Source organism: Lolium rigidum, chromosome 7 (assembly GCF_022539505.1).
Source record: "Lolium rigidum isolate FL_2022 chromosome 7, APGP_CSIRO_Lrig_0.1, whole genome shotgun sequence".
Taxonomy (NCBI): domain Eukaryota; kingdom Viridiplantae; phylum Streptophyta; class Magnoliopsida; order Poales; family Poaceae; genus Lolium; species Lolium rigidum.
The window spans coordinates 73,424,630-73,449,593 of NC_061514.1; the positions used below are offsets into that span (position 1 = coordinate 73,424,630).

At 46.3% G+C, this 24,964-nt stretch overlaps 1 protein-coding gene and 1 non-coding gene across 3 annotated transcripts; one reads left to right on the forward strand and one right to left on the reverse strand.

Moving 5' to 3' along the window:
- The first annotated feature begins 17,472 nt into the window (after positions 1–17,472).
- On the forward strand, positions 17,473–21,823 carry LOC124676171 (SH3 domain-containing protein 2-like). 2 transcript variants are annotated; one of them, XM_047212245.1, is made up of 10 exons: positions 17,473–17,603; positions 18,696–18,818; positions 18,898–18,967; positions 19,091–19,242; positions 19,637–19,738; positions 20,539–20,739; positions 20,834–20,896; positions 21,037–21,189; positions 21,293–21,367; positions 21,504–21,823. In XM_047212245.1, the coding sequence occupies exons 1-10, from the start codon at positions 17,550–17,552 to the stop codon at positions 21,618–21,620; spliced, it is 1,110 nt and encodes a 369-aa protein (XP_047068201.1). In that variant the 5' UTR covers positions 17,473–17,549; the 3' UTR covers positions 21,621–21,823. The 2 variants fall into 2 exon arrangements, with proteins under 2 accessions (XP_047068201.1, XP_047068202.1); XM_047212246.1 differs by having other exon boundaries at positions 17,497–17,603; positions 18,909–18,967.
- Positions 21,824–24,753: 2,930 nt separating this feature from the next.
- TRNAP-CGG lies at positions 24,754–24,825 on the reverse strand. The gene has a single exon. It is a non-coding gene; the product is annotated as a tRNA-Pro (tRNA).
- Between the last annotated feature and the right edge of the window lie 139 nt (positions 24,826–24,964).

A 24,964-nucleotide genomic window follows, 5' to 3' on the forward strand; every position in this document is an offset into this window, starting at 1 on the left:
GCTGGAAAATGGCTATAAAATTGTATTTTCGATCTGCTACTGCCGGCGAACCTACATTACCTACCGTCGGCGCACAAAGCACGCGCCGATCGTCGGCATCCCTACTACCGGCGCAAGCAACAAGTGCGCCGGTGGAATAATGTAGTTGCCGGCGAATAAGGGCCGGTGCGCCGGCGATGAGCTGCCTTACCGCCGGCGAACATCCAGGCGCGCCGGCAATGAGCTGTTATCACCGGCCCGTTCGCACCGGCGGGTTTAGGTGCGCCGGCAATAAGCCTATTTGGTGCGCCGGCAGTAGGCCTTTCCCTTGTAGTGTTTCCTCCAAAACATACTAAAATGCAATTCTATAGGAACATTCCTATACATTCATAAGGATTTCAATCCTAAGAGTCAGATAGCGCAGGCGGTGATGGGGACGGATCTCGTACTGCTCCTCGTCAAGGTCTGGGGCCACGGCCTCAAGGGCGGCGGCCCTAGATGGCGGGGACATCGTCGACCTGGTGGCAGGTGGCGGACGTCTGGTGCTGCTGACCGTGGCACCACGGTGGTGGTCTTCTCTCTCACCGGAGGAGATCGGCTAGTTGTGTGGCTAGCCGTGGCAGACCTCGCGATCCGTCGCCTAGCTCCCGATGGTGAGGCGCAGTTGCCGGTGAAAGCCGGCCTGGACTTCGGTCATGGCGGATGATGGCAGATGATGGCGGTGTGTTTCGTCGTTACCTCGTTGAAGGCATTGTCTCTGCAGTCTGCGTTCTTCGCATGGGCTGCTCCAGGGGAAACCCTAGACCCAGGTCTCCTGGATCGGACGATGGCGGCGCGCAACGCCGTTCTCCCTGTTGGGGGCATCGTTTTTGGAGCAGACAACGGATGGCGGTGGTGCTGAGGTGGAGCGGTGTGATTTTGCTGTGTCGGCGTCGTCGTTTCGCCGCGGCATGGTGCAGTGGTGTCTCGGGATGGATGCAGTGTAATGGACTCGCGCAGGATGGTGGAGTCATCTGGCGCCGTGGCGGCATCGATGGCAGGTCTAGCATGATCAATGCGATGATCTCTCTTGAAAATGGAGTTGAGGAAGACGGCGGTAGCAACTTCTATGGCGTGTGCGTTGGCGTATGCTGAGAGTCTGCTTGACTGCATGTGCTTCTCATCTGCTATTGAGCAGCCTGGGAAGGCATTTGGTTTTTGGTTGATGTGAGTTGGTGAATTGTCACCCCCTTCATCCCTCTGTAGGTTTAACGAGGTGGTTTCGAGTTTGATCTTTTGTATTACTCTTATAAGGTGTTGTGAATAATCTAATAAAAAAGCCGTGTGCATCCCTTGGATGCAGAAGCTGAGACGATATTTCCCACATTTCGAAAAAAAGATAGCGCACATAGAAAAAATTCAAAAAAATGAAAAACCTTACAAAATTCCCATGGCATTCATTTGAATCAAACAAGCCCTAAAACGCAATACACGTGCTAGCTGGCTGCGGCTTCCATCTTTGTTGGGTTGAACAAGTTTTTCCAAACAGCCGTAAGAGTCGGGTCAGGTGCACACGCCAGGGAAAAGAAGCGCACGCAGCTGGGTATAGCTAGCTCAGCTAACTGTTCACGCGAGACCGAAAAGGTCACCTTTGGCCGCATTCTGTTTGCGGCCACGACGGCCCGTAGATTTGCACACGTATACGCAGCCAGCCACCGAAGCTGCGCCGATGAAAATGGTATCTAGGCCGCGTTCACGCATCAACAACCGCAGCTGATAGGCCGGCCGGTGCCCCGCCGCAATCTGAAGATACGCCTGGATCCGTTCACACACAGCTATTAGAGCATCTCCAGTCGCGTCCCCCAAACCGTCCCCCAAAGGGATTTGGGGCGCGCCGAACAAAAAAAGCGTTCCAGCCGCGTCCTCCAAAGCCCTTTTTTGTCCGGCGCGCCCCTATACGGTGTCCGGCGCCCCGAGCCCGTCCCCGTCCCACAGGGGACGCACCGGGCACGCCGGACACAACGAAATGAGAGGCGAGGAGGCGCGGGGCCGACGCGTCGGCCGGCACGGTTAATTTTAACCTAACCGTCGCCTACCTCGCGACGGAAGTTATTCGCGCGCGGCGGCATCTTTGCCTTAATGGCGACGGAGGGGCGGGCGAGACGTCTCGTCGGTCGCCGCGCAGCCTCCACGCGTCGCCGGCGTTCGCACGCCACCGCCCGTTCCCGCGCGATCTTCCCGCCTCTTCTCGTCCGTTCCCGCGCTTTCTTCCCGACGCCGGCGTCTATAAAAGGTCTCCCGGCTCATCAATGGTAGCCACCACACCCCGCCGGTAACAAACACAACCCTCGTCGCTCCACGGCCGTCTCCTCCATCACCGGTGGCAATGGCGAACCGCCCCGGCGATGGCCACTTCCCTCCACCGCCGTCTCCTCCATTGACGAGCCGGCAGCGGCGTGCGGCACTCGAGGAGGCACTCGAGGAGGAGGCCCGCCAGCGGATCTAGCGGCGTTCTCCGCCCCTGCCTCCGCAGCTGAGGAGGCCGCGGCGGCAGCAGCGTGGCGGGAGCGAGCAGTGCGACACCGTTGCGGCGTTCGACGCCTCGACGGGACAAGAGGCGCGACGGCGCCGGTACCGGGAGGAGATGGAGCGAGCGATGGGGCGACGAGCGCCGGCGCCGCCGCGATGAGCGGCGGCGCCGTTCCGTGAACGGCGTGACTCGATCGAGCGCCGCCGGCGTGAGTCGATCGAGCTCCGGCAGCGAGCGACGGCGGAGGAGCGTCGACAGCGGGAGTCGGCGCTTACGGCGCTATGGGGAGGCGGGCGGAGCGGTTGGCGGCGGCCGACGAGTTTGCGGCGGCGATGATGGAGGCGCCAACGGATGTGGAGGAGGAGGCGCCAATGGAGGAGGAGGCCGAGGCGGAGGAGACCGAGGTGGAGGACGACGACGACGACGACGAGTTCGACCGGTCCGACGACGACGCCCCGCACCCGGACGAGACGGCCGATCGGCAACGCGCCCTCGTCGAGTCCTTCGAGTCGGAGAAGAAGCTCCGGGACGACGCCCGTGCCCGCGAAGAGGCGCGGATTCGTCGCGCCGTCGAGCTCTCCCTCCGGGCGGCCCGGCGAGGGAGGGCGGAGGAGGACTATCGGCGGGAGCGGCACCATCCGGCCACCGCCGAACGCAAGGAGAGGAGGCGCGCGCAGGAGGAGCTGCGGCGTAGGGGAGGCGACGACGGGGCGGGGCCGTCGAACGCGCCGCCGGCGGTCGATAGTCTAGGTTTAGATGAAATCTAGCCGTTTTCATTCAAACTTTGTAATATATAATCAAAATTGAATGAAAACCTTTATTTTCGTGCACAAATATTCATTTGGGGGCGGCGTTTGGGGGACGCGGCTGGGGAGCGACGTCTCCCAAACGTGGCACGAACAAAACACGTCCCCCAAACGCTCGATCCGGCGCGGTTTGGGGGACGGTTTGGGGGACGCGACTGGAGATGCTTTTAGTTGGTTGATTCATTTGCCCAAATCAGCTTCGCCTTCAGCATGGATTAAAAAAGGAGGCCCGATCACTGGCCTGATTATTATGTCGGCATCAGAGCGAACCGAGGCAAGTGGCTAGCAGATGCTGATACCTGCTCTGCCCTTCTGAGTTCAAGGGCCAGCGCCCGTTCTCTCGCACTTTTTATGTCTGGCGTCAGAGCATTGTAGCTTAGTGCTCGATCATGGCCTAGATAACAAAACTTTCCCCTTGGTTCTCATCCGGAAAACTTCTTGCAGATACCACTGATACAGGCCACGTAGACCTGTCTTTCTCAGAAAGTCAAGCGGTGATTTGCTGCGCATCTCGTGTGATCGATCCACATGATACGAAAGCCACGTCCCGTAGCACTTGTTATCCACGTGAATACGACCAGCTTCTCGGATGACTGTGATGCCGTATGTATTCTACACCACGCAAAGAGCATACAGCGACGTGCCATGCGCTTTTGTGTTCTTCTCTGAGGAGGTTCATGCATGGCCGCGCGGTCAACTTTATCTTATCCGCGACCGATCGACACTCGGTGATCGAACAACCGCCTGCTTCGTTTCCTCCAATGCTCGGAGAGAAGTATGGTTTTGTCGGGACAGTACTTCAGAGTTCAGAACTTCAGATTCAGTAGCGATGTTTTCTTCCTTCGTTGAAAGTGAGCGGAACTCCAAAGGTCGAACGAAACAGGATTTGTATTATGTTCTTGTCGATGGCCTCCCTGCGACGACAATTTATAATACTCGGAGAGTGATGGGCCAGCAGGTAAGCATTTGCTATTGTCAGGAAGTCCACAATACTCTAGCCCAGAGAAGGCCCAGATGATAACAAACATGAAGCATGGGGCCAATGCCACGATTCACACATAGGGCAATACATCATCTAAAATGATTTCCTTATAACAAAAAAGAATCTCAAAGAACAAAAAAGAGGGCACATGTAGTCATGCACAATACTCACTCCAAAAATCCTAGCCTCTGGTGGCTAATGTAGCGCCAAGAGATGGGAGGGTCTTGGATTGGCGTTAAGATTGGTAATTCATTGGGTTTTTTTTTGTCAAGTTTGTGTATCCTTAGTGTGGCATTAGGACGGTGGAGACATCGTCGTGTGGCATAAAAGTCTATATCAACTCTATCCTTGTATGTCATCGTTGCCGATGCAAAGGAGCCAGTGGTGTTTGCTTCACATGGATCTCCTAATCGGACGGTTTGGACGGTCTTCTCTTTTGATGATAGGCTTGGTTTTTTATGTGCAGTTCTCCCGTTTTAGGTTGTGTCTTCTCTTTTGATGATAGGCTTGGTCTTCTTCTATGGCGTTCTCGTGTCGGAAATAAGAGTTCAAAAACATGTGGTGTGTCCCTTACCATAGTAGTGCGGTCAACGGTCTCAGGTTCTCATAGCTTGTAGTGGAAAAATCATATCGCTCTGCTAAACCTTTCAAGTTATTTAGAATTCTGCATATTTGTTCATCTAGTGCTTTTTCTTTGGATGTACATAGAAAAGTCAATATGCTAAGGCTTGAGGCGCTAACTTCAAAAGGCTTGAGATGTCATTGTAGTAGCCTACCAAAACTATGTACATAAACACTTTTTTCTCTCTAATCGGATAGCAGATACGATTGCCTTAAAACTGAAAAAAAAACTTCAAAAGGCTACAATGTAGCTTTTGTTTCACGATCTTTTGACACTTGGTGTTCATGTTACACAATTCGATTTGTTTAATATCATAATTCCATCAACAAAGCTTGCTATCTCTCAAAAAGTAAAGAATGCACAAGCAGGCGAAGCGTCCCTTTCCTAACGTGGGTTTTCTAATTTTTGGGGGTTTTGTGTGTCTTTAGATTTGTTTCCTTTCATTTTCACTTTTGGCAGATTTATTAGATATTTATAAAAGTAATTTTAGAATATAATATATTATCTTAAACGGATGAGTAAATCATGTGTCTCTGCAACACTTGGTGTTGTCTACCTCGGGGAAGGATTCCTCGAACATGGTGGTTCTAGTAATCGTGCCACCACACTCTTAAAGAAACCCGATCGCCACTTACTCGTACATATCTACGAGAGGTGGGGTTACGGATGCCTACTGTCCCGTCCTTCTGTGTACACTGGAAGATGGGATGCGAAAGACATGGGTGGCGATGCAACATCGTGGAACAAGTTAGTCTCATGTGTTGCGTCTATGGTGAAGTGCGGCCTCTTTATAGACAGAGGAAATATCACACAAAAGCCGAGGAGATGGAATGATCAGATTCGTCTTCCCCACGTGTTAGACACGAAAACGTTTCAGCTTTGGATAGAACATCCGTTCAATGTTTTAAAACATGTGTGGCAAAAAGAATGACGCGCGCCGTGACGAGACGGGTGGTGGAGGAGGAGCACACATGCAGGTCTCTTTTTTCTCACTCACATACACCAAGTGAACAATACTCCTATATAAGGACGTCCAACTACTTCTAAATTAGCATCATGAAATTAAACTTTAGTTTCACCTATTGTCATGCATGAATCACTACTAGGAAAAAACTTATAGCCGGCGCACCAAAAAAGGCTATTGTCGGTGCACTAGAACCCGCCGGTGGGAACAGGCCGGTGGTAATAGATTATCCCAATCGCACCTATCTAGTGCGCCGCCGGTAACTCGCGTTATCCCCAGCGCACCTGTCTAGTGCGCCGGCGGTAAGTTATACAAGAAAAAAATCAAATCTAGCTCGTCAACCGTGGTTGTCGTCTTTGCGCCGGTGTAAGAGGTGCAGGAGGATGCCGGAAGTTCCCGAGGTGGTCCCGCCGGTGTAGAAGGAGGGGGTGAGGAGGACAAGGAGGAGGAGGAGTAGGTTGGAGGTGGAGGAGCCTAGAGGAGGTGGAGGAGGCCGGAGGTGGTGGAGGAGGCCGAAGGTGGTGGAGGAGGCCATGCGGGTGAGTAGGTCGCCGGAGTAGCTCGCCACAACAACCGGAGAAGGTTGTCGGTGTAGAAGAGGGGGAGGGGGAGGAGGAGGAAAAGAGAAGGAAAAGGGGAAAGTGAGGACCACAGACTGGTTTGGAGTATATATAACATAGGTTACCGTCGGCGCACCAAATATGGTGGTGCGCCGGCAATAATTTTTCCTATTTTTTCATCCAAATCTAAATCCTGAAAAAAGTCTTGTTTCTGTTTTGAATTTGTTGAATCTAATTTTCTTCCAAACTACCGTAGGTGGTTGAATTCGGATAGAAATTTTTTTAGATACATTTTGCTATAAAAAGGTTTTCATCGGAGGTCGTATGCAACCATAAATCTCGTTTTAAAATTTTCATTAAAACTAGATTACATAATACATGGGAAGTTCAGAGGATTTTATTTTTTGAATTTTCTATAATTTTTTTTTATTTTTTCGAAAACTGGAAAGGCGATCCACGAGGGGTGTGGAGATGGAAAATTGCATCTCCCCTTACTGCCGGCGCACCACCATGTAGGTGCGCTGGTGGTAACCAAATTAACCACCGGTGCACCAACATGGTGATGCACCGACACTAAGGTGGCACCGATTTTCAAGTTGGCCTGGAACCTGGTTCACCCTTATCCCCGGCGCACTAAATTTTTTCTGCGCCGACGGTATTGGGTCATCACTGGTGCGGCGGAAACATGGTGCGCCGGCACTATTTAGTACTGGCGGGAACAGTTTTTGGTGCGCCGGCAATAATGTTTGCGGCTATATGCCTTTTCCTAGTAGTGAATGAGTCAAATGGACCTCTAATTCTTCTCTAAAAGTTATTGCTAATTATTGGGATTGGCCCAATAATTTCAACATTTCTTACCCTATAAAACATCTTTATTCATTCATTCATGATAACGGTTACACCTTTCAGCGAAAGAGGTACTTTGTCCGTTCCAATGAATAAGGCATGTAGTTTTTTTGAAAAGTCAACCAAGTAAGGTTTCTCCAAACTTTTAGGAGAGCTATCAAGAACTACATATCATATAGATACCATGTAAAAATATATTTCATGGTGTATCTAACGATATCGATTTTATATTGAATACATATTAATAAATTTCTAAAAAAATTATCAAACTTTACTTAGTTTAAATTTTGAAAAAAAAAGATATAAGCATTATTCATTGGGGCGTAGCGAGTTTTACATTGTAGAGGTGGATTTTCTTACCATGCTTTACAAGTAAAAGTTTTTTGCCTTGCTATCTAATTCATGTGCTACTGGGTTTAGCTTATAACAAGTTCCCAACATAAGTAAGGGCTACCGGTCTCTCTCCCCCACCTTCTCTCTTCGTTTCCTCCAGATCCAGGGACGTTCGGCCCCTCACCTCTCCTCTCCGGCGGTGGCCGGCGTCAAGACGTGTGAGGGTCCCATCCCTGTAAAGCAGTAGTCTAGGTTTAGTCTTTCGGTGTTGCCCCCGTGGCGTCTGGCGATATGCCGTCTCGAAGCTTGATTTTGGCGTTCGCGAGCAGCGCCAAGAGATGGCACGACTCCCCTGCTGGTCGGCATCCATGGAGGATGGCGGCGGTGAGAAGACCTGGCCATGGCTTCGCCTCCAATAAGCTCGTGAGTCCTCCAGGTCTAACCGTAGTTGCACTTTTCCCCTCCTTCTTGTGCCGCCGTGGTGCCGGAGAAGGTGCAGAGGGCTTGCAACTACGTGTAGCGATTTGCAGAGGTGTCTCTTTGATCCAGAGCTCAAAGCAAAGGATGAGATGCAGCAACTTATGGAGCTCATCACCAGCGGCTTCCTGCGCGGAAATCTCCGCCCAGCCGCGGTATTCTCTGGCTGAAAGGCGGCCGGTTCGAGCTAGGGCGTCTGCAGATAGAAGTATATGGCGCCGGCTCTTGTCTTACCTCCAGGCCATGGTGCCAAAAGGGAGGCAGGGCTTCTTCGGCAGGGCGCTTGCGTCGACTTTTACTGCTGAAATCCGGTACCGGTGGCGCGGCGCGGGAATTGAACCAAGTGGTGTTGTCCCCGGTTTCAACCTTCTCGTTTCCTGCTTGAAGATGCGTAGAGGAAGAAGGGCCACATTGAGATCTAGTTTTACTTTACGGGGTCCTGTTTGTAAAAGTGTTGGACCATGTTGTACTTTTGTTTTGTTTCTGGGTCCTGCTGCCTGTTGTACTATGGATAAGATCAATATTTAAGCGGCTCTGGGTCCTTCGAGACCCTTACCTGTTCAAAAAAAAAAGGTTAGCTTATCTAGCAACATTAATGCACCATTCAGAGAATCTTTGCTACTCCCTCTCTCACAGTTTATTAGGCGTGCGCGTATGATACGTCTCCGACGTATCGATAATTTCTTATGTTCTATGCCATATTATTGATGATACCTACATGTTTTATGCACACTTTATGTCATATTCGTGCATTTTCTGGAACTAACCTATTAACAAGATGCCGAAGTGCCGATTGCTCGTTTTCTCGTTGTTTTTGGTTTCGAAATCCTAGTAACGAAATATTCTCGGAATTGGACGAAACAAAGACCCGGGGCCTATTTCGCCACGAACCTTCCGGAAGACCGAAGAGCATACGAAGTGGGGCCACGAGGTGGCCAAACCACAAGGCGGCGCGGCCAAGGGGGCCGCGCCGCCCTGTGGTGTGGGCCCCTCGTTAGCCCCCCGACTCGCCCTTCCGCCTACTTAAAGCCTCCGTCGCGAAACCCCCGATGCGAAGAACCACGATACGGAAAACCTTCCGCGAGCCGCCGCCATCGCGAAGCCAAGATCCGGGGGACAGGAGTCTCCGTTCCGGCACCCCTGCCGGAGCGGGGAAGTGCCCCGGAAGGCTTCTCCATCGATACCGCTGCCATCTCCACCGCCATCTTCATCACCGCTGCTGCTCCCATGAGGAGGGAGTAGTTCTCCATCAAGGCTCGGGGCTGTACCGGTAGCTATGTGGTTCATCTCTCTCCTATGTACTTCAATACAATAATCTCATGAGCTGCCTTACATGATTGAGATTCATATGATGATGCTTGTAATCTAGATGTCGCTATGCTAGTCAAGTGAGTTTTACTTATGTGATCTCCGGAGACTCCTTGTCCCACGTGTGTAAAGGTGACGAGTGTGTGCACCGTGTGGGTCTCTTAGGCTATATTTCACAGAATACTTACTCACCGTTATGAATGGCGTAGTGAAGTGCTTATTTATATCTCTTTATGATTGCAATGTGTTTTGTATCACAATTTATCTATGTGCTACTCTAGTGATGTTATTAAAGTAGTTTATTCCTCCTGCACGGTGAAATGGTGACAGTGTGTGCATCCGTGTTAGTACTTGGCGTATGCTATGATCATGATCTCTTGTAGATTGTGGAGTTAATTATCATTATGATAGTATTGATGTGATCTATTCCTCCTACATGGCGTGAAGGTGACAGTGTGCATGCTATGTTAGTACTTGGTTTAGTCGTATTGATCTTTCTTGCACTCTAAGGTTATTTAAATATGAACATTGAATTGTGGAGCTTGTTAACTCCGGCATTGAGGGTTCGTGTAATCCTACGCAATGTGTTCATCATCCAACAAGAGTGTAGAGTATGCATTTATCTATTCTGTTATGTGATCAATGTTGAGAGTGTCCACTAGTGAAAGTGTAATCCCTAGGCCTTGTTCCTAAATATCGCTATCGCTGCTTGATTACTTGTTTTACTTGCGTTACTACTGCTTGCATTACTACTCGCTTGTTTACTCGTCCCGGGCAAAGCACTTTTCTGGTGCCGTTGCCGTTGCTACTACTTATTCATACCACCTGTATTTTACTATCTCTTCGCCGAACTAGTGCACCTCTTAGGTGTGTTGGGGACACAAGAGACTTCTTGCTTTGTGGTTGCAGGGTTGCATGAGAGGGATATCTTTGACCTCTTCCTCCCTGAGTTCGATAAACCTTGGGTGATCCACTTAAGGGAAACTTGCTGCTTGTTCTACAAACCTCTCGCTCTTGGAGGCCCAACACTCGTCTACAAGAATAGAAGCACCCGTAGACATCAAGCACTTTTCTCGGCGCCGTTGTCGGGGAGGAAAGGTAAAAGGCACTCATACTCCGGTCTCAGGTAAAGTACTTTTCTGGCGCCGTCGTGTGTGTGCTCGAAGCTATTTCCTTTAGATCCTGCAATTGCATATTTTTGTTTCTTGTTTACACTAGTTTGGCATAATGGACAACAATGAGCTTCTTATTCTATTTCCTGATTTAAAACATGGATTGTTTGATGCGAAAATTAAAAAAACCTATGGAATCTTATTTGCATGCTGGTAGTAATATTAGTATGAACGCTTTGAACACCATTGTTGATAATAATGTAGAAAGTTCTAAGCTTGGGGAAGCTGGTTTTCATAATCTTTTTAGTCCCCCAAGCATTGAGGAGAAAATTTTCTTTGATGATACTTTGCCTCCTATTTATGATGATTATAATGATAGTGGTCTTTTGGTACAACCTACTATGGAAAGTAAATTTTATTGTGATTATACTATGCCTCCTACACTTGATGAGAATAATAATGATAGCTACTTTGTTGAATTTGCTCCCGCTACAACTAATAAAATTGATTATGCCTATGTGGAGAGTAATAATTTTATGCATGAGACTCATGATAAGAATGCTTTATGTGATAGTTATATTGTTGAGTTTGCTCATGATGCTACTGAAAGTTATTATGAGAGAGGAAAATATGGTTGTAGAAATTTTCATGTTACTAAAACACCTCTCTATGTGCTGAAATTTTTGAAGCTATACTTGTTTTATCTTCCTATGCTTGTTACTTTGCTCTTCATGAACTTGTTTATTTACAAGATTCCTATCCATAGGAAGCATGTTATACTTAAATATGTTTTGAATTTGCCTCTTGATGCTCTCTTTTGCTTCAAATACTATTTCTTGCGAGTGCATCATTAAAACTGCTGAGCCCATCTTAACGGCTATAAAGAAAGAACTTCTTGGGAGATAACCCATGTGTTATTTTGCTACAGTACTTTGTTTTATATTTGAGTCTTGGAAGTTGTTTACTACTGTAGCAACCTCTCCTTATCTTAGTTTTGAGTTTTGTTGTGCCAAGTAAAGTCTTTGATAGTAAAGTAAGTACTAGATTTGGATTACTGCGCAGTTCCAGATTTCTTTGCTGTCACGAATCTGGGTCTACCTCCCTGTAGGTAGCTCAGATAATTAAGCCAATTTACGTGCATGATCCTCAGATATGTACGCAACTTTCATTCAATTTGAGTATTTTCATTTGAGCAAGTCTGGTGGCCTAATAAAATCCATCTTTACGGACTGTTCTGTTTTGACAGATTCTGCCTTTTATTTTGCATTGCCTCTTTTGCTATGTTGGATGAATTTCTTTGATCCATTAATGTGCAGTAGCTTTATGCAATGTCCAGAAGTGTTAAGAATGATTGTGTCACCTCTGAACATGTGAATTTTTATTATGCACTAACCCTCTAATGAGTTGTTTCGAGTTTGGTGTGGAGGAAGTTTTCAAGGATCAAGAGAGGAGTATGATGCAATATGATCAAGGAGAGTGAAAGCTCTAAGCTTGGGGATGCCCCGGTGGTTCACCCCTGCATATTCTAAGAAGACTCAAGCGTCTAAGCTTGGGGATGCCCAAGGCATCCCCTTCTTCATCGACAACATTATCATGTTCCTCCCCCGAAACTATATTTTTATTCCGTCACATCTTATGCACTTTGCTTGGAGCGTCGGTTTGTTTTTGTTTTTTGTTTTGTTTGAATAAAATGGATCCTAGCATTCACTTTATGGGAGAGAGACACGCTCCGCTGTAGCATATGGACAAATATGTCCTTAGGCTCTACTCATAGTATTCATGGCGAAGTTTCTTCTTCGTTAAATTGTTATATGGTTGGAATTGGAAAATGCTACATGTAGTAACTCTAAAATGTCTTGGATAATTTGATACTTGGCAATTGTTGTGCTCATGTTTAAACTCTTGCATCATATACTTTGCACCCATTAATGAAGAAACACTTAGAGCTTGCTAATTTGGTTTGCATATTTAGTTTCTCTAGAGTCTAGATAACATCTAGTATTGAGTTTTAAACAACAAGGAAGACGGTGTGGAGTCTTATAATGTTTAAAATATGTCTTTTATGTGAGTTTTGCTGCACCGTTCATCCTTGTGTTTGTTTCAAATAACCTTGCTAGCCTAAACCTTGTATTGAGAGAGAATACTTCTCATGCATCCAAAATCCTTGAGCCAACTACTATGCCATTTGTGTCCACCATACCTACCTACTACATGGTATTTATCCGCCATTCCAAAGTAAATTGCTTGAGTGCTACCTTTAAAATTCCATCATTCACCTTTGCAATATATAGCTCATGGGACAAATAGCTTAAAAACTATTGTGGTATTGAATATGTACTTATGCACTTTATCTCTTATTAAGTTGCTTGTTGTGCGATAACCATGCTTCGGGGACGCCATCAACTATTCTTTGTTGAATATCATGTGAGTTGCTATGCATGTCCGTCTTGTCCGAAGTAAGAGAGATCTACCACCTTTATGGTTGGAGCATGCATATTGTTAGAGAAGAACATTGGGCCGCTAACTAAAGCCATGAATCATGGTGGAAGTTTCAGTTTTGGACATATATCCTCAATCTCATATGAGAATAATAATTGTTGCCACATGCTTATGCATTAAAGAGGAGTCCATTATCTCGTTGTCCATGTTGTCCCGGTATGGATGTCTAAGTTGAGAATAATCAAAAGCGAGAAATCCAAAATGCGAGCTTTCTCCTTAGACCTTTGTACAGGCGGCATGGAGGTACCCCATTGTGACACTTGGTTAAAACATGTGCATTGCAAAGATCCGGTAGTCCAAGCTAATTAGGACAAGGTGCGGGCACTATTAGTATATTATGCATGAGGCTTGCAACTTGTAAGATATAACTTTCATAACTCATATGCTTTATTACTACCGTTGACAAAATTGTTTCATGTTTTCAAAATAAAAGCTCTAGCACAAATATAGCAATCGATGCTTTCCTCTTTGAAGGACCATTCTTTTACTTTTATGTTGAGTCAGTTCACCTATCTCTCTCCACCTCAAGAAGCAAACACTTGTGTGAACTATGCATTGATTCCTACATATTTGCATATTGTACTTGTTATATTACTCTATGTTGACAATTATCCATGAGATATACATGTTACAAGTTGAAAGCAACCGCTGAAACTTAATCTTCCTTTGTGTTGCTTCAATACCTTTACTTTGATTTATTGCTTTATGAGTTAACTCTTATGCAAGACTTATTAATACTTGTCTTGAAGTACTATTCATGAAAAGTCTTTGCTTTATGATTCACTTGTTTACTCATATCATTACCATTGTTATGATCGCTGCATCCATTACATATGTTTACAAATAGTATGATCAAGGTTATGATGGCATATCACTTCAGAAATTATCTTTGTTATCGTTTTACTCGCTCGGGACGAGCAGTAACTAAGCTTGGGGATGCTTGATACGTCTCCGACGTATCGATAATTTCTTATGTTCTATGCCATATTATTGATGATACCTACATGTTTTATGCACACTTTATGTCATATTCGTGCATTTTCTGGAACTAACCTATTAACAAGATGCCGAAGTGCCGATTCTGTTTTCCGCTTTTTTGGTTTCGTAAATCCTAGTAACGAAATATTCTCGGAATTGGACGAAACAAAGACCCAGGGGCCTATTTCGCCACGAACCTTCCGTAAGACCGAAGAGCATACGAAGTGGGGCCACGAGGTGGCCAAACCACAAGGCGGCGCGGCCAAGGGGGCCCGCGCCGCCCCGTGGTGTGGGCCCCTCGTTAGCCCCCGACTCGCCCTTCCGCCTACTTAAAGCCTCCGTCGTGAAACCCCCGATGCGAAGAACCACGATACGGAAAACCTTCCGCAGCCGCCGCCATCGCGAAGCCAAGATCCGGGGGACAGGAGTCTCCGTTCCGGCACCCGCCGGAGCGGGGAAGTGCCCCGGAAGGCTTCTCCATCGACACCGCTGCCATCTCCACCGCCATCTTCATCACCGCCGTCGCTCCCATGAGGAGGAGTAGTTCTCCATCAAGGCTCGGGGCTGTACCGGTAGCTATGTGGTTCATCTCTCTCCTATGTACTTCAATACAATAATCTCATGAGCTGCCTTACATGATTGAGATTCATATGATGATGCTTGTAATCTAGATGTCGCTATGCTAGTCAAGTGAGTTTTACTTATGTGATCTCCGGAGACTCCTTGTCCCACGTGTGTAAAGGTGACAGTGTGTGCACCGTGTGGGTCTCTTAGGCTATATTTCACGTAATACTTACTCACCGTTATGAATGGCGTAGTGAAGTACTTATTTATATCTCTTTATGATTGCAATGTGTTTTGTATCACAATTTATCTATGTGCTACTCTAGTGATGTTATTAAAGTAGTTTATTCCTCCCGCACGGTGTAATGGTGACAAGGTGTGCATCCGTGTTAGTACTTGGCGTATGCTATGATCATGATCTCTTGTAGATTGTGGAGTTAATTATCATTATGATAGTATTGATGTGATCTATTCCTCCTACGTGGCGTGAAGGTGACGAGTGTGCATGCTATGTTAGTACTTGGTTTAGTCGTATTGATCTTTCTTGCACTCTAAGGTTATTTAAATATGAACATTGAATTGTGGAGCTTGTTAACTCCGGCATTGAGGGTTCGTGTAATTCTACGCAATGTGTTCATCATCCAACAAGAGTGTAGAGTATGCATTTATCTATTCTGTTATGTGATCAATGTTGAGAGTGTCCACTAGTGAAAGTGTAATCCCTAGGCCTTGTTCCTAAATACGCTATCGTCTGCTTGTTTACGGTTTACTCTGCGTTACTCTGCTTCGCATTACTATCGCTTGTTTACTGTCCTGGGCAAAGCACTTTTCTGGTGCCGTTGCCGTTGCTACTACTTATTCATACCACCTGTATTTTACTATCTCTTCGCCGAACTAGTGCACCTCTTAGGTGTGTTGGGGACACAAGAGACTTCTTGCTTTGTGGTTGCGAGGTTGCATGAGAGGGATATCTTTGACCTCTTCCTCCCCGAGTTCGATAAACCTTGGGTGATCCATTTAAGGGAAACTTGCTGCTGTTCTACAAACCTCTGCTCTTGGAGGCCCAACACTGTCTACAAGAATAGAAGCACCCGTAGACATCAGCGTACCCTAGGTTCGCAAATTTGATCATGTTAGCATTAGTTATATGTTATAAAAATTATATCATTAGAAAATAGAATAACAAATGAATGACAGAATTAAATTATATAATTTTCTAATGATATAAATTTTGCATTATATAATTTAAATTATATAGGTCAAATTAGCAACCTAGGGATACGGGGAAAAGTAGTAAACTATGACGGAAGGGGTAAGTGATAACAACAATGAATGATACTACCTCCGTTTCAAGGAATAAGACGCTCTCGTTTTACGTATTTTTTGTTTGACCAAGAATTACTTTAAATAGATAAACATTGTTTGTATAAAATTAGTATCATTAAAAAGTTCTTTTCAATACGAATCTAATGATACTAATTACATATAATATAATCAAGATTTTGTTGCTCAATTTTTAGAGTTAAAGTTCATCTTAAAATAAGCGTGTGCCTTATTCCTTAAAACGGACGTAGTAGATGTTATGATTTCGTAGAGACATCCTCCATTGTGCATGGTGCTCTTGATTATCGAAAGTCAAACTGACCTTGGAGTACCCCCAATGTCTAGGCTAGCAAGAGACCATGCGTTAGGGCATTTATTAAGCCCAAAGCATAGTGGACAAAATCTAATTTAGAGCTACAAGCAGCTTTGTCATCTCGCAACTGATCCACTTCACAGATGGTTCATACTTCCTCCATTTGTAAGATGTATTATCTTCTTGTAGATTTATCAATTTTGCTACATATCTAATCTTATTTTAGGGTGTAGATTTACTTATTATAGTATGTATCTAGTTTATTTTGAATGTCTAAAACGTGTTATATTTTTAAATAGAGGGAGTATAAACAAACCCACAGCTGAGGGTACGGTACAGAGCCGTCCTCCTCGGCCCAACCAAAAATCACGGGCCATGCTGGGCTCAGGCATGATTTATGAGCCCGAACGTTGGGCTGGGCCAAGCATGGCCCTACATAACATAATGCTGACTGTAGGGAGTAAATGACAAAAAAAAATACCACAATTGAGACAGTCGTGTCACAGAACTACCAAACATGTTCGTTTTGTCACATTACTACCACTACTGAGGCATGTTTGCGACACGAAGCACTGATTTCATTATTTAGACGTGTTAAACCGTTTTTTTTTTACTATTCGAGCCCACATGCCAAGACTACGTAGCAGATGAAAACCTAACTGCTAGTTTTATTTTTCGTGGGGATGAACCGCATTCTACTACTTAGGACCTGCCAGTGGGATGGGACCTGATTGCTTTTTAGAAAGGGAGATAGGGGTCTTTTGTAAAATTAGCGTCCTATTTGTTTTTGCCACGTAGGAACTGACAGTGGATCCTAACTACCAGAAACGGGATTAAAACACACAAATTGAAAAATCAGTGCTCCGCGTCGCACACATGTCTCAATAGTGGTAGTCATGTGACAAAACGAACACGTTTGGTAGTTCCGTGACACTGCTCGTAGTTTTTTTTTTTGTCATTTACTCAGACTTTATGCAAGGACTGGGCCAGGACAACTGAGCCGGTTGTTGGACCGCGTTCAGGCCTGATTTGTTAGCCTTAAGTTTAGGCCATAATCGGGCCTATGTTTAAGCATTGGGCTTTTTGGGCCCATGTTAGGCACACTGACACGGACGTACGCCTACCTTCAAGTGGGCCCGGGCGGCAGAACCGTTTTATTGTTCCGGCGACGCGGTTCCAGCGGGCACGGCCGTGGAGCCAGCTAACCACCACCGACACATCGGAGCCGCTGGCGGCCTCGTCCTTCTCGTCTGACAAAAGGGGAGACCAAGCCGTCGTTGCCCGTTCGTCGTCTCCGCCGCGCGCGACCCGTCCCGTCCGGCGGTCCTCCCCAAATCCCCCAAACCGTCTGCTCCGCCGCCCGCGAATCCGGCCATGGAGGCCCTGTGGAAGCAGGCCTCCAGGCTCAAGGAGCAGGTCGCGCGCCAGGTTAGCCCGTCTCTCCTGATCGCCTCTCGCAATTTTCTCGACCGATCTGGGTAGAGTGCCCTTTACGGCTCGGCTGAACGCGCACCGACCGTGTCATCGTGGTTGTTTGGTGATCAGATGTAGGAGTGGTAGTTGACTTGGTGCCTGATTTATCTGTATCTGCTGGAAAGGCAGAGTGCTTGCATAGGATTTTTCTGTCTACACAGTTTGGTCTTGGCAGTTATATTGAGAGATATATTGATGCCGGGAACCGGAGAAATGAATAGATAGATAAGTACAGAGAGGCAGAGGTGTGATCAAATTGGTTGTTTTTCTTTCTAAAAGAAATCAATGTTCTTACTCAAAAAAAAACAGAGGTTGGTTACAATTATGTATGTGTGGGTTTTAGATGAAATAATTGCTCATGAATTATGATTACTCCTCGAAATAGAGAACTGCATGAACATAATCAGTCCCGGTACACGGTTTTGATTAATACAACCTGATCGCTTTGCATCCATCTTGCTTAACTGGATGATGATCCTATGAAGTTAAAGACTTACATTAAGTGTTCAGGTTGAGGCTATTATTGGGCTAAGAAGGCTGTAAACATGTATCATGATTTGGTTCGCCTTTGAGATAACTATGCTGTTTGGAAATACTCACTTGTACTAATTGCTATGCATTGCTGTTCCGCTTCAATGAAATTATGATAAGAACTGCTAGCTGAGTAAGGAGATCTCAGGTTCTGAGCTGAATTTATAATATTTAATACTGAAACTACACATATCAGTATTTTTGTACTGATGCTTGCGCCGTGCCAAGGAAATTCAGCGGCACCCCACTTCGAAGTCTGCCTCTCACGCATTGCAAAACTGAATCACCTAGCTGTAACCTGTACACTCCCCGCAAAAAAAAGAGGATGTAACCTCTATACTGAATAGGGACTACTATTAGTAAGTTATAACTGGCCACATGTACTGTATGGTATGTACTTCAGCAACATGGCTGTTTTTTAAATGTCCAAATCCCTGCTATGAAGTGGCATCAATAAGTCAAACATTCAAATTTGGTATGAACAAAATAACATTGCAACTATCTGTACCATTGCAGGGAGTATTTAAGCAGTTTGGGGCTGGTGCCTATGGAAATTCTGATAATCCGTTTACAGACGAATCAGAAGTTAAACTACACCAGAGACTGGAAAAACTTTACTTATCAACTCGTGCTGCCAAAGTATGAGTAACTCAATTATATCATCTCTTTTATTTCTACCTCGTTTCCTTTTGATTAAAACATTGGCATCTTTTGCCAGCATTTTCAAAGGGACATTGTTCGGGGTGTGGAGGGCTACATAGTGACAGGATCTAAGCAAGTGGAGATAGGTATGTTCCTCCAATTATGTCTTAAGAGTAATTTTGATCCTAGCATTACAAATGGTCTGCTATATTTGTAATTCCATATTTACATTAATGTATGCTGATTTGCTATGCAATCTACATTTGTAGGGAACAAATTGTCGGACGATAGCCAGAAATACGGCATTGAAAACACATGTACAAGTGGTAATACTTTATCCAGAGCTGCTACATACTTTGGAAAGGCACGTTCACTCATAGAAAAGGAACGAGGGAACATGCTTAAAGCATTTGGTACACAGGTATGTTCTCCAACCGCTAGATGTGTTTCTTACCTTGTGACACTTACGATCCACATAGCTGGTAAATTTGAATGCACCCTGTTTTTTTATTGTAGTTAACTCATATGCATAACTCTTGCAAATAGTCAAATGAATTTGCTAGGATATATGATATATGGTGGAAAATGCATAACTACTGTGATATCTAAGGATATTTGCTTCTTATAGATTGTATAATAATATTTGGGATAACTGGAAAGATATACTCTCTCGATCCATAATAAGTGTCGATTTTAACTAAAACCATGACACTTATTATGGATCGGAGTGAGTATTTTTTTATGTTCTTACATCCAATTGTCTAACCAGGGGGTAGAGTATGTCTGATAGTGTGTAATTAATTGTTGAATTCTAGGTGGCTGAGCCGCTACGGGCAATGGTAATGGGTGCCCCTCTGGAGGATGCTAGACATCTAGCCCAGAGATACGACAGAATGAGGCAAGAAGCTGATGCTCAGGTGAAAAATCATTGCTTCTGTAATTCTGTAATAATGCCCTTGTAGTTATTTTGGAAGTTCAGGACAACACTCATTCAAGAGCTACATAATCTATATGTACCACACCTCAACACTATTATATCATGTTTAGTTTATGTTCCTACTACTATGTATTCATATACTGCAAGCCTTATAGATGAATAGTTGAGAAAGTTCTATGCATAGAGTAAAATGAGGAATATATTGAGACTCCCTGAACTGGCTTTGTTCCATAGAAGTTCTCAACTTGGACAATTGTATTTTTTGTGTACAGGAACGATCACACTGTTACCGTGTCTATGGATAGACTAATTCAGCCTCTTCTGATAAGCTTCCATTGCATTGAAGCACTTTATTGGAACAAACTCTAATTGCCCTAAGCCTAATAAAAATTAATACTCTGAATTCTCATGCTTTATTGAACGTGGGAGAAGCCCAATATATAGGAGAGATATCTTGGCTGACAAGCCGACTCAAACGTGATACAATCTGGACTCTAAAACTAATCTAAACAGGACTCTGTACCTAATCCGAATTTGAACCTAATCAATACTCTATACTAATAAGGACATCCTAGCCACTTTGAGCTGGACCATGAGGTTGTGCAGTCAGGGCTGGGGCCCATACGTGGCTCTCCACATAACATTTATACAGTATCTTATTACAATGTCAGGTCATGTTTAATCTAGTCAGTCACATTCTTGCGCTTTCGGGATACATCGTTTCGTTAGTCTGAACAGGCAAACAACATTATTTATCTTGCTTACTTTTGCCTTTCGCAGGTTGTTGAAGTTTCGAGACGCCAAAACAGAGTAAGAGAATCAGCTGGGAATGGAGAAGTTATATCAAAGTTGGAAGCAGCTGAGTATAAACTTGAAGAACTGAAGTCAAATATGGTGGGATTAGGAAAGGAAGCTGTTTCAGCAATGGCTGCTGTAGAGGGGCAGCAGCAAAGATTGACATTACAACGTCTCATTGCAATGGTGAACATCAAGAGTAACATTCATTCCAACATTTTGTTATGCACATTATATCAGAAAACTATGTGGTCGCTGACATTCTTTCTCTGGCCCAAAGGTTGAGGCCGAGAGAGCTTACCATCAGAATGTTCTGGAGATACTTGACCGTTTGGAGGAAGAAGTAAGTATGGGATTCCAGCATTTGTTACATCTGCTTACATTTGTATCTTAGTCTTTTAATTGGCACCTCCATAATTGTGCAATGTGAAGCATGCAGAAACACGGCATGCATCAATTTAATAATAATATTTTGATTGCTAGATGGTGTCTGAGCGCCAAAAAATCGAAGCACCTCCAACCCCTGCAGCAGAAAGTTATATGCCACCACCACCATCATATGATGAAGTTAATGACATGTTTGCGTCCACTTCTGCTGATCAGTCAGTCAACTCTGTGGATTTCTTCTTGGGAGAGGTGGGGCATAGTCCTGTATAAAAAATACAATGCTAAATGTACATGAAGTTGGCAATATGAGGGATTCTTGTTAAATAAGTTCTTTATATTCCTTGTGATGCAGGCCCTCGGTTCCTTCAAGGCTGAGAGTGAGTTTGAACTTAACTTGTCAGTTGGCGACATTGTTATCGTCCGACAGGTAATAATATTTTTCTATTTTCCGTTTCCTTGTTTTGTACGCTTCTCCTAAGTTAGTAATGGATTCAAGGCTTCTCTATTAAGTGGTCTGAGAACCTACACTTACCTTCATCTGATGTTGTCTCGTCCAAACTCAGATATCAAGCAATGGTTGGGCGGAAGGTGAATGCAAGGGGAAAGCAGGCTGGTTCCCGCATGCTTATATCGAGAGGCGCGAGCGTGTTCTAGCGAGCAAAGTTCCGCACATTTTCTAGGAGTTGGAACATATATAGGTATAGGTGTTTGATTTTAATAGTTGAACAGTGTCTGTCTCCACCCCTCCCCTATTAGCAGGCTCCTACAGTAGTATTTCTTAATGTAAGTCATGTGTATAGATAAAATTTTCGTCCTGTTAAGACAGGCTGTGAAGATGTTACATTTCAAAACACTGAAGCGAGTTTTGTGTTTGTTGTTTGAACTGATGAATTTCTGTACAGTACATACTATAGTTTCCGTTACGATAGTAGGTGTGTGAATGTACAATGTGAAACCAGAAGAAAAATAGGCCCATCTTAATTTGGCCATGACTCCTGCATCCACGCTAGAGGAGACCTGCTGCTGGAGCCTGGAGCCTGGAGGTGAAATGGTCAATAGTAATAGCATCTCACATTGGGAAGATAGTTCAGCCAACCAAATCTATCATCCTGGGACCTGGGTACAAGGCATATCCAGAAAACGAAGGGGCTGTAAAACTCAAAAAAAAAACGAAGAGGGTGTTGTTGTTGATTTGTTCTGGAGCAGGATAGCGTGGAAATCAACGTTTGTTCCAGGGCACATCAACGTTGCCGTAAACGGAACGATTCCGATCCTTTGTATAGACTCCCTGGACTGCAGTAGCGACGCCGACACCTGGCGGAGAACCGTCAGCCACGCCCTAAGCAGAACGATTCTTTGCGCCATAGCCCATACATTGCACCTTGTATACCGGCGTCCGGATCGTGGCCGTATCCTACATTCCTATTCCTACCTCCAAACCGGACGATGTCTTTTTTTCCAAGAGATCTTGACAGAGATCGATTTTCCATTATGAAGCAACGGAAACAGAGTGCCAACGCCCAGTTACAACCAGAGTACAAAAGAAAACACTGCCTACTGCTAGTGTACGTTACTAGGAGTCTGTAAATAAAGCTACACAACATGAGGAGCTCAAAAAGGCACCACATCCAACATTTTTCGGCCATGTCTGACACGACGTTGGACATCAGAAGAAAACTCCAGCCAGCGCAAGGACCTGCTCCAGGAGTGAGCACGTATCAACAGCAGAAGGAATCAGTCTCTTTGAGGATCATCCTGAGGTTTATCTTCCAGGCGTGGAACTCCAGATTAGGATGATACAGATCGCATGACATGCATCAATGTATTCACCACAGCATTGGCACCGGAGTGGAGAGAGGATTGGCAAAACAGGCCCTGCTTTGAAGCTTTCAAATTGCCTAGCATATGGCTGCCAAGCTGGCAATCTGAACATTTTATGAAACGGGAACGAACTGGAGAAACCACCATAAGAACTGTGAGAACCCCCCATGTCTACTTGGTGCACCAATGGCTTTGCCTACACAACTCCAGATAAAAACCGGACGATGTCTAAACTGCAGGCGAAATTTACGCAAAGGTAATGATCCCAAGATTTGTGTATACCTGATTTTTTTTCGATAAGGGATGCTTTATCTGGGGCTCTCTGGCAGCGCCAAGGAAAGCAACGAAACAATTGTACTCCTAGAGCAGGGTTTATATCAGTGCTGTGAGGCCAACGTCGTGGTCTCCAGGATAGCCAAACGACAAAAAGGCGCTTCAGCTAAATTGGCTGGGCTTTGGGCCATCGAGCGGGCCACTTTTGCGTATCCAGAGAGTACATAATGAATACAGAATGGTGGGAATAGCAAAAGGAAAATGCTTATATCCGGCCGGAGGCTCCGTCGCGCGTGGCCTCCGGATCGAGCTTGCGCCACGCGTCCCTCTTGTGCGAGACAACGAGAGAAACAAAACGGACATGTGCTGCGGGGCCCACTGCCTTATCTCCTCGTCCCAACTCCCCCGTCCACTCAATCCCCACGTCCTCATCTCACAGAAAAATCCCCCATCCTCTTTCTCATTCACGCCACCGAGCAGGAATCGAAGAACCAGGCCGACGCCGCGCCAGTGACCTCTACTCCGACCAGCTCGCCGCCACCGTCCCTCTCCCTCGCCCGCGGCGCCGCCGTCGATCCCGATATCGATTAGCTTTCGCGAGGGGATCTACTGACGGCGAGAGAAGCAGGGCGATGCTCCCACGGGCGCCCGACATTTGCTCCCATGAGCAGCCGGTGATGCTCCCACGGCGGCCAGCGATGCTCCCACGGGCTGGCGGAGATGCTCCCACGGGCGCTCGACACTGCTCCCATGAGCAGCCGGTGATGCTCCCACGGCGGCCGGCGATGCTCCCACGGGCGCCCGACACTGCTTCCATGAGCAGCCGGTGATGCTCCCACGGCGGCCGGCGATGCTTCCAACAGCGGCCGGGGATGCTCCCACGGGCGGTCGGCGCTGCTCCCACGGGCAGCCGGTGCTGCTCACATGGGCGGCCGCCGATGCTCCCATCGTCCGTCGGTGGTGCTCCCGCGGGCCTCCCAAGATGCTTCCATCGTCCGTTGGTGGCGCTGCCACTGGGATGCTGCAAACAGGCAGCGGCGCAGCTACTGAAGGTGTGCACTGGTGCTACATAAGACCACCGGCGTTGCTGCAAGGGTGGGTCACGGAGCTACGTGGGAGCAGGCGGCGCAGCTGCAAATCGGGGCGGGATGCTGCAAGCGGGGGAGGCGATGCTACCGCTAGTGTGTGGTGGTGCTTAAGGGGCCAAAGATGTTACTGCAATGGTGGACGGCGGTGCTGCTCCACCGGCGACGTCGCGTTAGCGTTCTACGACGACGGAGCAGCGACGCCGGCGTGGAATGGAGGGGATGCACGGCGCGGGGAGAGGATGCTGCATCAGCAACGCCCTCGACGTGGTTCTATGGCAAATCCCCGACGATTTTCTCCGGCGAAGCCCTCGACGTTGTTCTCCGGCGACGGTCTCGACTTGGTTCGACGGCGGCGGGCGTGCGTCACGGGAGTAGCGACGCCACCAGAACATGATGTGGGGGAAAGAGTGGTTGTGCGAGCAGACGAGTTTCTCGTTAGCCTTTTGGGTTTATTTCTGGAGAGAGAAATGACAGGGGAAGGGACACGTGTCGAACGCTCCAGTCGGAGGTTCGGGGCCTTTGATCCTCCGGAGGATTATCAGCATGACCCATAGCAAAAGCAGAATGGCTGCTAAAAAAAAAGCAGAATGGTTTCCTTGGAGAGAAATAGCAAAAAAAGGAAACAAAAATTGGGGTGTTGCGAGAATCGAACTCGCGACCTCTCGCACCCGAAGCGAGAATCATACCACTAGACCAAACACCCTGATTGATTATAAACGAAAATTCTTGCAACTAATACTAACTTTTGAGCTCCCACGGTCTTGTGTTGGTTGGTTTGTGGCTGTTTATCAACATGCATATGCCGCTCGATTCATTTCCCTTGGTCAGTCTTCACCTTTCAA